At 44.2% G+C, this 12,500-nt stretch overlaps 1 protein-coding gene across 2 annotated transcripts in view; it reads left to right on the top strand.

Annotated features, from left to right (window-relative positions):
* The window catches only part of mgat4b (alpha-1,3-mannosyl-glycoprotein 4-beta-N-acetylglucosaminyltransferase B), a 56,946-nt gene that overhangs the window by 29,054 nt on the left and 15,392 nt on the right, over positions 1-12,500 (top strand). For both annotated transcript variants that reach the window (XR_014089501.1, XM_081611956.1), the window contains exons 3-6: positions 177-320; positions 3,231-3,364; positions 10,934-10,980; positions 11,068-11,181. Coding sequence is in view for 1 of the 2 variants with exons in the window: in XM_081611956.1 (XP_081468082.1) it covers positions 177-320; positions 3,231-3,364; positions 10,934-10,980; positions 11,068-11,181 (439 nt within the window). In the remaining variant the exon portion in view is untranslated. The remainder of the gene's footprint in view (positions 1-176; positions 321-3,230; positions 3,365-10,933; positions 10,981-11,067; positions 11,182-12,500) is intronic.

Raw genomic sequence — 12,500 nt, 5'->3', positions numbered from 1 at the left:
TTAATGTTTAATGACTGGTTGAGAACCGACAAGAAAGAAAGAAAGAAAGAAAGAAAGAAAGAAAGAAAGAAAGAAAGAAAGAAAGAATGAAAAGAGAAAGAAAGAGAAGGAAGGAAGAAGTAAAATGTGTGTGTTTGGTTCTGGTTCGTCGGGTCTGACTGGTTCTGGTTCCTCAGAGGAAACGCGGCTGAAGCTGTGGAACGTGAGCAGCAGTAAAAACGTCCTGCAGCTTCCCTCCATCTTCCATCATCTTCCTCACCTGCTGAGCCGCGAGGACAGCCTGCAGCCTGCCATTCACCTGGGCCAGGGACGCACCGGCGGTAAGACACACGGCTGCTGGACCTGGAACAGAACCAGAACCAGGGAGGGAAACTCCTCCTGCTGTTAGATCTGCTATTGGGTTTCAGATATTTGTTCAGTCAATGACGGCAACATGCAAACCAAGGCCATATCACCATACCTCCACCACCGTACGTCACAGCTGGTGCGAGGCTTTATGGTAAGGATGGAATTAGAATAACTACAGCAAAAGCAGATAACATCAGAAAACTAATAAAAAGTCTGTATAAACTTAGAATAATACCAGGATGCAATCAGGGCAAAGTCAAGCTTCAATCAAGATAAAATTAAAATAAACTTTGATTAAAAATATCTAATAAAATCAGAATTATAAACTTTCTGATACACAACTATTAAAATATCATAATATTTTATGATATTAAAATATCATAATATTTTATGATATTAAAATATCATAATATTTATGATATGATATCATAAATATCATAAATATTATGATATTTTAATATCATAAATATCATAATATTTTATGATATTTTAATATCATAAATATTATGATATTTATGATATTAAAATATCATAAAATATTATGATATCATAATATCATATTTATGATATTAAATATTATGATATTTAATATCATAATTATATTAAATATATAATTATGATTATATATAATCATATAATTATGATTATATATAATCATATAATTATATATAATCATATATAATTATATGATTATATATAATTATGATAATATATGATTATGATTATATATAATCATAATTATATATAATCATATATAATTATATGATTATATATAATTCTGCTTTTATTAAAATTGGAATAAAAAGCAGAATGAAACCAAGAGAAAATTAATAAAAAGCTCTGGATAAAATCAGAATAATGCCAGGAGGAAGTTAGGTTGAAATCAGGTTTAAATGAGGGTGAAATAAAAATGAATCTTGATTAAATAAAAAATAATGAAATAAAAGCATAACAGAGGACAGATAAGACCAGACCTTATTCCTGTTTTCCTCCAGTGGAGGTGCAGCAGACCGGTCAGTTTATTCCCTTCTGATGGTTAAAACTTGTGTTTCTGTGCCTGCAGCAGATCCTGTGTGCTTTATTGGATTGGGATCTGGAATATTGTGTTGGAAAAAGAAACATTATGAGGGATGCTTGATGGTTTCTGACAGCGGGCTGCGATGACGTTTACTGTTAAAAACCAGGCCTGGCCCTCAGCTGGCCGCCGGCGCGCCGCTCAGGCCTGATTTTTATGACGCCGCCTCACGAATTAAACTCAGCAGAGAGAAAATGTTCAGCAGGAGAAACCTGGACGAGATGAGCTACTGGCTCCAGGGTGACGCTGCAGGAGGAGGTTAAATACAGGAAGAAATAAGACAAAACATCATGAATCACACACACACACACACACACACACACACACACACACACACACACACACACACACACACAGACCTGAGTCCTGGCTGCACCGGCAGCACGGGGACAGACCTCCGCCTGGGGACACACTACCCACTGAGACCCCTGTGACTGGAGGGCCCTGGAGGGTAAAATACAGACGGCTGAGGAACGTCACTGTGTGTGTGTGTGTGTGTGTGTGTGTGTGTGTGTGTGTGTGTGTGTGTGTGTGTGTGTGGAGTCTCATTTATTCATGAAGTGATTTTTTCTGCCTAGTAAACCATTTCCTACTGCTTCATATGGATGTAAACACAGATAAAACCAGAGAAAACAAACACATTTATAAAACTAAGTATGTGTGCATGGATAAGTGTGTGTGTGTGTGTGTGAGCGTGTCTGTGTGTGTGTCACTGTGTGTGTGTCTGTGTGCGTGTGTGTGTGTGTGTGTGTGTGTGTGTGTGTGTGTGTGTGCGTGAGCATGTGCACAGCTAACTGTAGTGAAATGTATTTATGATGGAGCGATAGTGGTTTGTTGCCCTGGAAGTGTTTGATAATTCAGTGCAGGGCAGAGATAAGAACCAGGAAGAGATACTGTGGAAGATTACTATAAATGCTTATCAGTGTGTGTGTGTGTGTGCGTGTGTGCATGTGTGTGTGTGTGTGTGTGTGTGTGCGTGTGTGTGTGTGCGTGTGCGTGTGTGTGTATGTAAAAGACGGAGTCAAATAAATCTGATTTTCATGTAAAACCATTAAAGACCAAAACAGAGTGCACTCAGTGTTTTTCCAGTTGCACATTGAATTAAATTAAGGTCAATCTAAACAGAACAGAAGCCATGTTTTATGGTTCTGGTGTTCTTGTCTACCAGTATTCACGAGGACAGCTGGAATAATTCATGGTTCTGAGGACGCTGTGGATTATGAGAACCTTATGGTCAAAGCTAATGTGTTCATAGTTCTGTTACAGTACCAATATTATCTCCCAGTAGCCCTTTCCCCGAGTTTGGACTCTAATGTTGGGCAGCAACTGACAACTATTTTAGGAATTTATTTTTTTGACAATCAATTAGTCAGATAAAAATTGGCACATTATGCAGATTTTTTATTTAATCACTTAAACTTTTTTATGTTCTCTGGGGTACTGCTCATCCTCATGAATATCTTACAATAGAAACTAGGAATTAGGGCTGGGCCACATGGTTTAAAAACAAAATATCAGATTTTTTCTAATATTTAATTTTAATATATATTATTTTGCTTTCTTTTCTAAGAAATCAATTACAAATGACAGATAGTGGTGGAAAAAAATTACAATTTCAAAAACCAAAAGTTCACTTCATCAATAACCATGGTCCAACCCTGCTAGGAATATTGTTTCATTCAAATGAGTGAAGTAGTATACATCTTTGTTCATAGTACCTATTCAGACCAGCTCAGTCCAGTTCAGACCAGTTCAGTCTATTCCAGACCACTCTGTTCCCAGCTGCTGATGGTTCCTGTGTCTCCAGTCTCCATAGTGATGGGCGTCCCAAGTGTGAAGAGGGAGGTCCACTCCTACCTGACGGACACGCTCAGCTCTCTGATGTCGGAGCTCAGCCCGGCAGAGAAGGACGACTGCATCATCGTCGTCCTCATCGCAGAGGTCAGTGTGTGTTTGTGTGTGTGTGTGTGCGCGTTTGCTTGTAATAACTTATGGGGACCATGTTCCTGACACATACTACGTTGTGGGGACCCTCTGCTCCTTGTGGGGACTGAAGCCTGGGCCCCACAGGGGGAAATGCTGTTTTTGCGTCAGGGGTCAGATGTAGGACTAAGGCGGGAAATGAGCTTTGGTTAGGATTAGGATAAGGGTAAGGTTTAGACTGTAGAAATGAATGGACGTCAATGGAAAGTCCCCACAAAGATAGCCACGCAAACATGTGCATGTGTGTGTGTCAGCCATGTTGTAGAGAAACATGGATGCTCCGACTAGGCGGAGTTTTATTTATGCTCAGACATTTAAGCTCAGCATTTGGCTAAAGCAGAACCCGGCTGGCAGCTAAAGCAGGCAGAAAACTGGAGATCGCTGCTCCAGGTGTCCAGTTCAGACCAGTCCAGAACTGGCCAGAGACAACAACTCTGACAAAGTCCTCTGCTGTCCATGGACATGAGTGTCTTTGATGCATTTACTGATCAAAGATCTTCTCTTTACAGTGAGTAAAGATGCACTCCAACACTGCAAAACACAAAATCCTACCAAGTATTTCTGATAAGCTTGTTTTATGTCAATAAGTCTTTAATATTGACAAAAAGTTTTAAGATTTTTTTTGCTTTAATGGCATGAGAAAAATGTCTTTTTATAAGTGGAACTCGAACTTTTATCATCCATTTTCATCCAGCCTGGTCCCATTGGGGTCGGGTTGGTGCTGGTGCCTCCAGCTGTCAGCTTTGAGAGGCGGGGTCACCTGGACAGGTCACCACTCCATCGCATAACTTTTTATCAATATTCAAAAATTATTAACCACTCCTCTTATAGTGCACATTTAATACTTCCAGTATTTGCTTTCATTGTGTTTTGTACTATGTTTATATTTTTATTTTTTGCGTGCTGTTTGGACAAAATAATTTTCCTGTAGGGATCAATAAAGTAATTTTGAATCTTGAATCCTCAAACAGGTATCTTGCTAAAAAGTTACTTTAAGTTAGCTTTGTCTTATTTCAAATGTACTTATATAAAGATTTTGTTTTTCAGTGCATTCATCTTTTTATGACCAACCTTTTATAATAAGTAGAACCAAGTTTGCTGCACCCAAGTGTGACAGAATGGACATTAGAAATAATTACACCCCCTCCCTTTTCTTTGTTTACTTACTTCTGTTTTTCTTATGTTGACTGTGCTCTTAAGCTGCACTTCTCTTGCTGAGATGCGCTGTACTGCAGTTACAACGGTTCGCCACCAGTGGGCACATAGAGTACGGTGAGCAGCACTCCTGCCTCAGTGAGCCAAGCAATTTAGCACAGTAATGGCTGGTCAGCGGAGGCGCTCACTGTCGCTCTTGTTCTTAACAGCGTTCCTCAAAATAAAAAAACCTGCGAAAAACCATACTGACTAATCATTAAGTGTGCAACACAAACTAGCTTCTTTAAATCGGTTTAAGTGTTTAGAAAGAACCAACCTTAATCCTGTTTTTATAACTGAGAATAAATTTTTTTAATCAAGTCCAAGTGAATGTGAAACACTACCTATCTTTCTTTTAATTTAGCATATGTGCTAAATCATGTTCAAGTCTTGGGTTGATATCATCACTTTTCTATAAAATTGGGGGACTTAATTTGCTTGACTTATGTTTTATTTTTAATTATTTTAGCCTGTGAGAACTTCAGACTCAGATTTTGGCCCACATGTCAATAAGTTTGGACTCCCTGGTGAGGCAGCAGCAGATCTTCTGTAGCTTTGGTCTTGTTGTCGGATCGATGGAGGGATTTCCACTCCTGTTCACATGTGAGGCCTGGCAGGAAGCTTCAGCTTCTGTTTGGACTAAAATATGGAGGAAACCCTGAAAGCTGCTGAATCTGTGTCTAATCACTGAAAAGTGAAGCTGCAGAGTTTATTATTCATGGCTGATCTGTCAGGGAGAAAGCTTCAGAAAGAAGATCTGAACAGCAGGAAGTTGTTATTTTCATGCCCTTCCTGTTTACCTCCACTGGTGCTTTCAGATTAAAATACCACAAACTGCCTCATAAATGCTGAAAATGGTGATAAGGCCACTGAGAGCCTCTGGGATATAAATGGATGTTAATGTGACAAAGAGAAACACTACAATGTGTGTCTGTGTGTTCTTGTATTTCTACCCTATTTAAGACCATGTCTGCAAAGAGGGGCCTTATAAAGTGGGTATATTGGTGGTTCTCAGAAACTGACAAATACAGGAATTTGTGTGCGTACGCGTGTGTGTGCTCATTAGCTAAACCAGTGGCCTTTACAAATAATGTGAAGAAACACACGCATCAATACACTTTCATCCTGATGGTCAATTAAACACACACACACACGCACGCACGCACGCACGCACGCACGCACGCACGCACACACACACACACACACACACACACACACACACACACACACACACGCACACACATGCAGAGTGATAATGTCACTGACTCTGCTTCATGCAGCTTCCAGCTGCTGCAGGCGAAGGAAGCAGCCATGTTGTGATTCTGGTTCATCGTTCTGAGCCTTTAGTTTAGTAGGGAAGCTGCAGTTTCTTCTGGATCTGCTGGATGTTTCCGTCACTCATCCAGATGTTTCTGCGTCTGGACCTGTTCTGATCTGCTGTAAAAACTAAGTTGAGAGTTTTCCCAGATCTGGGAAGACGGAAGGTTTCAGTGATTTCACCTCACTTCCTTCCCGTCTTAGTTTCTCTCTACAAATAAACTGAGCTGAATTTTACTTCTTTCAGTCTCATGTTCAGTTTTCAGTTGTTGTTTGGACCAATTTTATAATTTAAATCACTGCTGATTCTGGTTGCACTCGGACTCGTGTTCATGGTTCACAATGTCTGATTCTTCTCTAAATGTGAGTTCAACCCAGATTCTGTTTTATTTCACTAAAACAACTGAAATACTGAATATTAACCGATTCCATTATAAAGGAAGAAAATCACATTTTCTTCCTTTATTTGTTAATTTAATTATATAATGTGTTGAATAATTGAAAAAAAGAAAATATAAATAAGAATAAATCCATTTTATTAACATATACTTTTTATAAATATATGGTAATAAAATGTATTTATAGAATATAAATATATTTTATGTTGTATAAAATACAATATAAATATATTTTATATTGAATTGTGTTTATGTTTACATAAAAATTTGTTTTTGTTTACATAAATGTCTATGTTTATGTAAACACAGACAGAAGCAGTTGTTGTGCTTTTATTTGTTAATATTTATACACGTATCACAGAACCTACAGGTTTTGTTTTTATTGTTTTTTTCTGATTTTAGGCCAACCTCAGAATTCACCCTTCTGAATTTTACATCATTTCATCACTAAGGGACAAAGGATGGATGGATGGATGGATGGATGGATGGATGGATGGATGGATGGATGGATGGATGGATGGATGGATGGATGGATGGATGGATGGATGGATGGATGGATGGATGGATGGATGGATGGATGGATGGATGGGAAATTATTTTTTAGAGCGCAGTACTTTTCCTGGGGTTTTTTCTGTCTGGTTTTATTAGAATATTAAACGTTTTTATTATATATGTTGAGCTCCAGAAGCTGCTAAATCTTCTCCATGTTTTTGTTTAGTTTCTTATCTCAACCCCTGAAATGAAACAAAATGAACCTTTATGTAACTTTTCTTTTATATTTAAGTCAGTAACTGTTGAAAATTGACCCTGGTACTCATTAGCATATCTTTTCCTGTATAAGAAGAGAAATAGATGTTTTTCATAATTAGCTTTTTGCTTTAAAGTTCTTCAGTTTCTCTTTGTTTCTTTAGTTTTGACGTCAGAGGGTTAATATTAGACATGATGTTTCCTCTGCAGACTGTTTCATTGCTTTTCTGTCTATGTTTGCGTGTTTTTCTGTTTTAATGTTGTTTTTATTTTCCGGAGCTCCCATTTCATGGAAAACCTCCTTAAACCCTCCATCACTTTCTCATTGGTGCCCCAGAAATCGCTCCACCCTGGAAAACGGCTGATGGAGAACAGTTTACAGTTTTCTGCTCAAGCGAGGGAATGTTTTCACCGAAAGCCGAGAAGCGTTTTCAGAGCAGAAGCTGAACAGTTTGGTGATTTCTGACTCCGTCTGTTCCTCGTTAACATGGCGAGCTAAGCTCCACCCGGCTGGCACCACCAGGACGCCGAACCAAACCGCAACCCCGCTCCACTGCTGGAAACTCGCATGTGACCGCAACGCGACCTTTGCCATTAAACAAAGGAGCTCAGCCCGAGCTGCGATTGGCCAGGATGGGAGGCTGAGCTGTGACATCACTGAGGGATCAGGATGTGCGTGTTTGGGTGTGAATGAGGGGTCGATGTGTTTTCAGGCTGGGAAACGAGATGATCTCAGTTCGCCACATGTGTGCAGGACCAAAACAGCTGCAGAGAGTCGGACCATCACGACGCGACACAAGCAGAACCAGACATAATGTCACCACCAGGAGACGCAGCGAGACGACAAACCGATGAAGGAGGAAAAACCAGGATAAATCCACAGGAAGCAGCGAGGAACAGTCAGCCTGACAGGAACAGATGAACGTAGATCAGAAGAGGAGTGACGGCAAAATGACCAAAATATGGAAAAAAGAGATGAGAAAAATACAGAAAGACAAACATTCAACTCAAAAACACGTTACCCCAAAATTAAATGTTGCAACTAAGATCATCGGAGTCTCTTAAAGGAGTTACTGTGGATGACAAGGCTGTGGAGAGGAAGAGCTCCAGTAGCAGTCAGTGCAGCCGTGAATCTGAAGAGGCCTCTGACTAAAGACTGTTGCTGTGTGACAGTTTGATGCTAACAGTTTGTTATCCAAATAACAGAGATGATAGCTAGCTCTGCTAATCCACCTCCTTTGCTTTTGCTTTTCCTCTTTAAATTTCCATCTGTGTACGATTAGAAAGACGTTGGAGTCGGGGATAAGATCCTTTCTCTCTCTCTGCTTTCATGAAGTCTAATTTTTAAATCTTCTGCGATTTGGGATCAAAGTTCAGATATTGAGAAATGCCAGTTGTAAAAATAATACCATGTTGCCACGGTTACGAGTCACACCTGTCAAAAAGTAAAACAGCAACAGAGATGGTGAACTGAAGGAGTTCATTTGGAAAGAAGGACAGAAATTTACAACAAAATCAGACACAAAAAAAAAATCTGAAACAGAAATAAACTGAGAAGAAACCAAAAAACCAGCTGGAAGTAAAACACGTGCAAATTGAGGCAAACCGGAGAGGAGGCATCAGCTGTTAGCGTGACATGAGCTGTTAGCGTGACATCAGCTGTTAGCGTGACATCAGATGTTAGCGTGACATCAGCTGTTAGCATGACATCAGCTGTTAGCGTGACATCAGCTGTTAGCGTGACATCAGCTGTTAGCGTGACATCAGCTGGTAGCGTGACATCAGCTGTTAGCGTGACATCAGCTTTTAGCGTGATACCAGCTGTTAGCATGACATCAGCTGTTAGCGTGACATCAGCTGTTAGCGTGACATCAGCTGTTAGCGTGACATCAGCTGTTAGCGTGACATCAGCTGTTAGCGTGACATCAGCTGTTAGCGTGACATTAGTTGTTAGCGTGACATCAGCTGGTAGCGTGACATCAGCTGTTAGCATGACATCAGCTTTTAGCGTGATATCAGCTGTTAGCGTGACATCAGCTGTTAGCATGACATCAACTGTTAGCGTGACATCAGCTGGTAGCGTGACATCAGCTGTTAGCGTGACATCAGCTGTTAGCGTGACATCAGCTTTTAGCGTGACATCAGCTGGTAGCGTGACATCAGCTGGTAGCGTGACATCAGCTGTTAGCGTGACATCAGCTGTTAGCGTGACACCAGTTGTTAGTGTGACATGAGCTGTTAGCGTGTCATGAGCTGTTAGCATGACATCAGCTGTTAGCGTGACATCAGCTGTTAGCATGACATCAGCTGTTAGCGTGACATCAGCTGTTAGCGTGACATCAGCTGTTAGCATGACATCAGCTGTTAGCGTGACATCAGCTGTTAGCGTGACACCAGTTGTTAGCGTGACATGAGCTGTTAGCGTGACATGAGCTGTTAGCATGACATCAGCTGTTAGTGTGACATCAGCTGTTAGCGTGACATCAGCTGTTAGCATGACATCAGCTGTTAGCATGACATCAGCTGTTAGCGTGACATCAGCTGTTACCGTGACATCAGCTGTTAGCGTGACATCAGCTGTTAGCATGACATCAGCTGTTAGCGTGACATCAGCTGTCAGCATGACATCAGCTGTTAGCGTGACATCAGCTGTTAGCGTGACATCAGCTGTTAGCGTGACATCAGCTGTTAGCATGACATCAGCTGTTAGCGTGACATCAGCTGTTAGCGTGACATCAGCTGTTAGCGTGACATCAGCTGTTAGCGTGACATCAGCTGTTAGCGTGACATCAGCTGTTAGCGTGACATCAGCTGTTAGCGTGACATCAGCTGTTAGCGTGACATCAGCTGTTAGCGTGACATCAGCTGTTAGCATGACATCAGCTGTTAGCGTGACATGAGCTGTTAGCGTGACACCAGTTGTTAGCGTGACATGAGCTGTTAGTGTGACATCAGCTGTTAGCGTGACATCAGCTGTTAGCATGACATCAGCTGTTAGCATGACATCAGCTGTTAGCGTGACATCAGCTGTTACCGTGACATCAGCTGTTAGCGTGACATCAGCTGTCAGCATGACATCAGCTGTTACCGTGACATCAGCTGTTAGCGTGACATCAGCTGTTAGCGTGACATCAGCTGTCAGCATGACATCAGCTGTTACCGTGACATCAGCTGTTAGCGTGACATCAGCTGTTAGCATGACATCAGCTGTCAGCATGACATCAGCTGTTAGCGTTAGCTGGAGAGCTCAACACTTCATAACAGAAAATCTTCAGAGATTAAATCTCAACGACGATCAAAACTAAAGGCAGAAAAATAAATATTCAACAAAATCAGGTTCAAAAACGGCCTGGAAAACTTCCAATAATCACCAAACAAAGATCAAAGAAACGATAAGAACCCGAGAAAACGATGCAAACAGACGCAGCGCCGACCCGGTTCGGTTCAAACCGGACCAGAACACTGGGAGAGACCAGAGACACACCTGCAAACCCGCAAAGAGAAGGCAGGAGCTCGGACCGGGTCAGAACCCCAGACCGGGTCAGAACCACCGGGGAACGGGTCAGAACCTCAGACCGGGTCAGAACCTCAGGGGAACGGGTCAGAACCTCAGACCGGGTCAGAACCTCAGACCGGGTCAGAACCTCAGGGGAACGGGTCAGAACCTCGGACCGGGTCAGAACCTCAGGGGAACGGGTCAGAACCTCAGGGGACCGGTTCTGATGGTCTGATTCTCATTCATACACTAAGTCGTGTTTGCGGCAGTTTAGAGGTTCAGTCCTTGTTGCCATGGCGATGAGTCATATTGGTGCTGAGAGGTCAGGTGTCAATCTATGCTGTAACCTTTGACCTCTGTCTCTCTGTCCCTCAGGCCGACCAGCAGTACGCCAGCGCTGTAGCCGACAGCCTGAAGCGCCTGTGAGTACCGCCGCGTGTCGTAACGGACCCAGAACTTCCTGCCTCCCTGCCGACCGGTTCCGGTTCTGTTTGTGTCTCTCCTCCCAGTTTCCCGGCTGAGATCCAGTCCGGCCTCCTGGAGGTCGTCTCTCCGTCGCTGCACTTCTACCCAGACTTCTCCAAACTCAGAGAGTCCTTCGGCGACCCAAAGGAGCGGGTCCGGTCAGTACCACAACGTTTCACCAGAACCCGAACACCGGGCCCACGGACCGGCACCAGAATGTAACTGACAGCTCAGGTTTATTTAACAGGTTAGCGCAGAGCTCCTCCCCCGTCCTGCAGATGTTTCAGAAGGGAAACACCTGGACTGAATCTCTGGGCGACCAACAGGCACCTGATGGTCATTTGGATCAGCGGTTCTGGAGCAGAGGCTCATCTAGAACAAGCAGAGCAGGGGGGCAGAGGACCAGGGGGGCAGAGGACCAGGGGGGCAGAGGACCAGGGGGGCGGAGGACCGGGGGGGCAGAGTACCGGGGGGGGGGGGCAGGGGGGGAGAGGACCAGGGGGGCAGAGGACCAGGGGGGCTGAGGACCAGGAGGCTTTGGACCAGGGGGCAGAGGACCAGGGGGGCGGAGGACCAGGGGGGGGGGACCGGGGGGGCGGAGGACCAGGGGGCAGAGTACCAGGGGGGGGGGACCAGGGGGGCAGAGGACCAGGGGGGCAGAGGACCAGGAGGCTTTGGACCAGGGGGGCAGGGGCCCAGGGGGGCAGAGGACAAGGGGGCTTTGGCCCAGGGGGCAGGGGACCAGGGGGGCAGACGACCAGGGGGGCAGAGGACCAGGGGGCAGAGTACCAGGGGGGGACCAGGCGGGCAGAGGACCAGGGGGGCAGAGGACCAGGGGGCTGAGGACCAGGAGGCTTTGGACCAGGGGGCAGAGGACCAGGGGGGCAGAGTACCAGGGGGGGGGACCAGGGGGGCAGAGGACCAGGGGGGCAGAGGACCAGGGGGGCAGAGGACCAGGGGGGGGACCAGGGGGGCAGAGGACCAGGGGGGGGAAACTCTAGGATAGCGACTCGGTGTGCTATGCTAGCTTGACTTTGAAAAGCTCAACCTGTAGACGAGCTGCTGAATTTGGTGTGTTTCTGTGCAGTTGCTTAACTCTGACAGGTCAGCAGGTCATCAGGTCATCAGGTCAGCAGGTCAGCAGGTCATCAGGTCAGCAGGTCATCAGGTCAGCAGGTCATCAGGTCAGCAGGTCATCAGGTCATCAGGTCAGCAGGTCATCAGGTCATCAGGTCAGCAGGTCATCAGGTCATCAGGTCAGCAGGTCATCAGGTCAGCAGGTCATCAGGTCAGCAGGTCATCAGGTCATCAGGTCAGCAGGTCATCAGGTCATCAGGTCAGCAGGTCATCAGGTCATCAGGTCATCAGGTCATCACGTCAGCAGGTCATCAGGTCAGCAGGTCATCAGGTCATCAGGTCATCAGGTCAGCAGGTCATCAGGTCATCAGGTCAGCAGGTCATCAGGTCAGCAGGTCAT

The sequence above is a fragment of the Poecilia reticulata genome, chromosome 10 (genome assembly GCF_904066995.2).
Source record: "Poecilia reticulata chromosome 10, P_reticulata-male-v2, whole genome shotgun sequence".
Lineage (NCBI taxonomy): Eukaryota > Metazoa > Chordata > Actinopteri > Cyprinodontiformes > Poeciliidae > Poecilia > Poecilia reticulata.
This window is presented reverse-complemented; position numbering and strand designations above follow the sequence as displayed.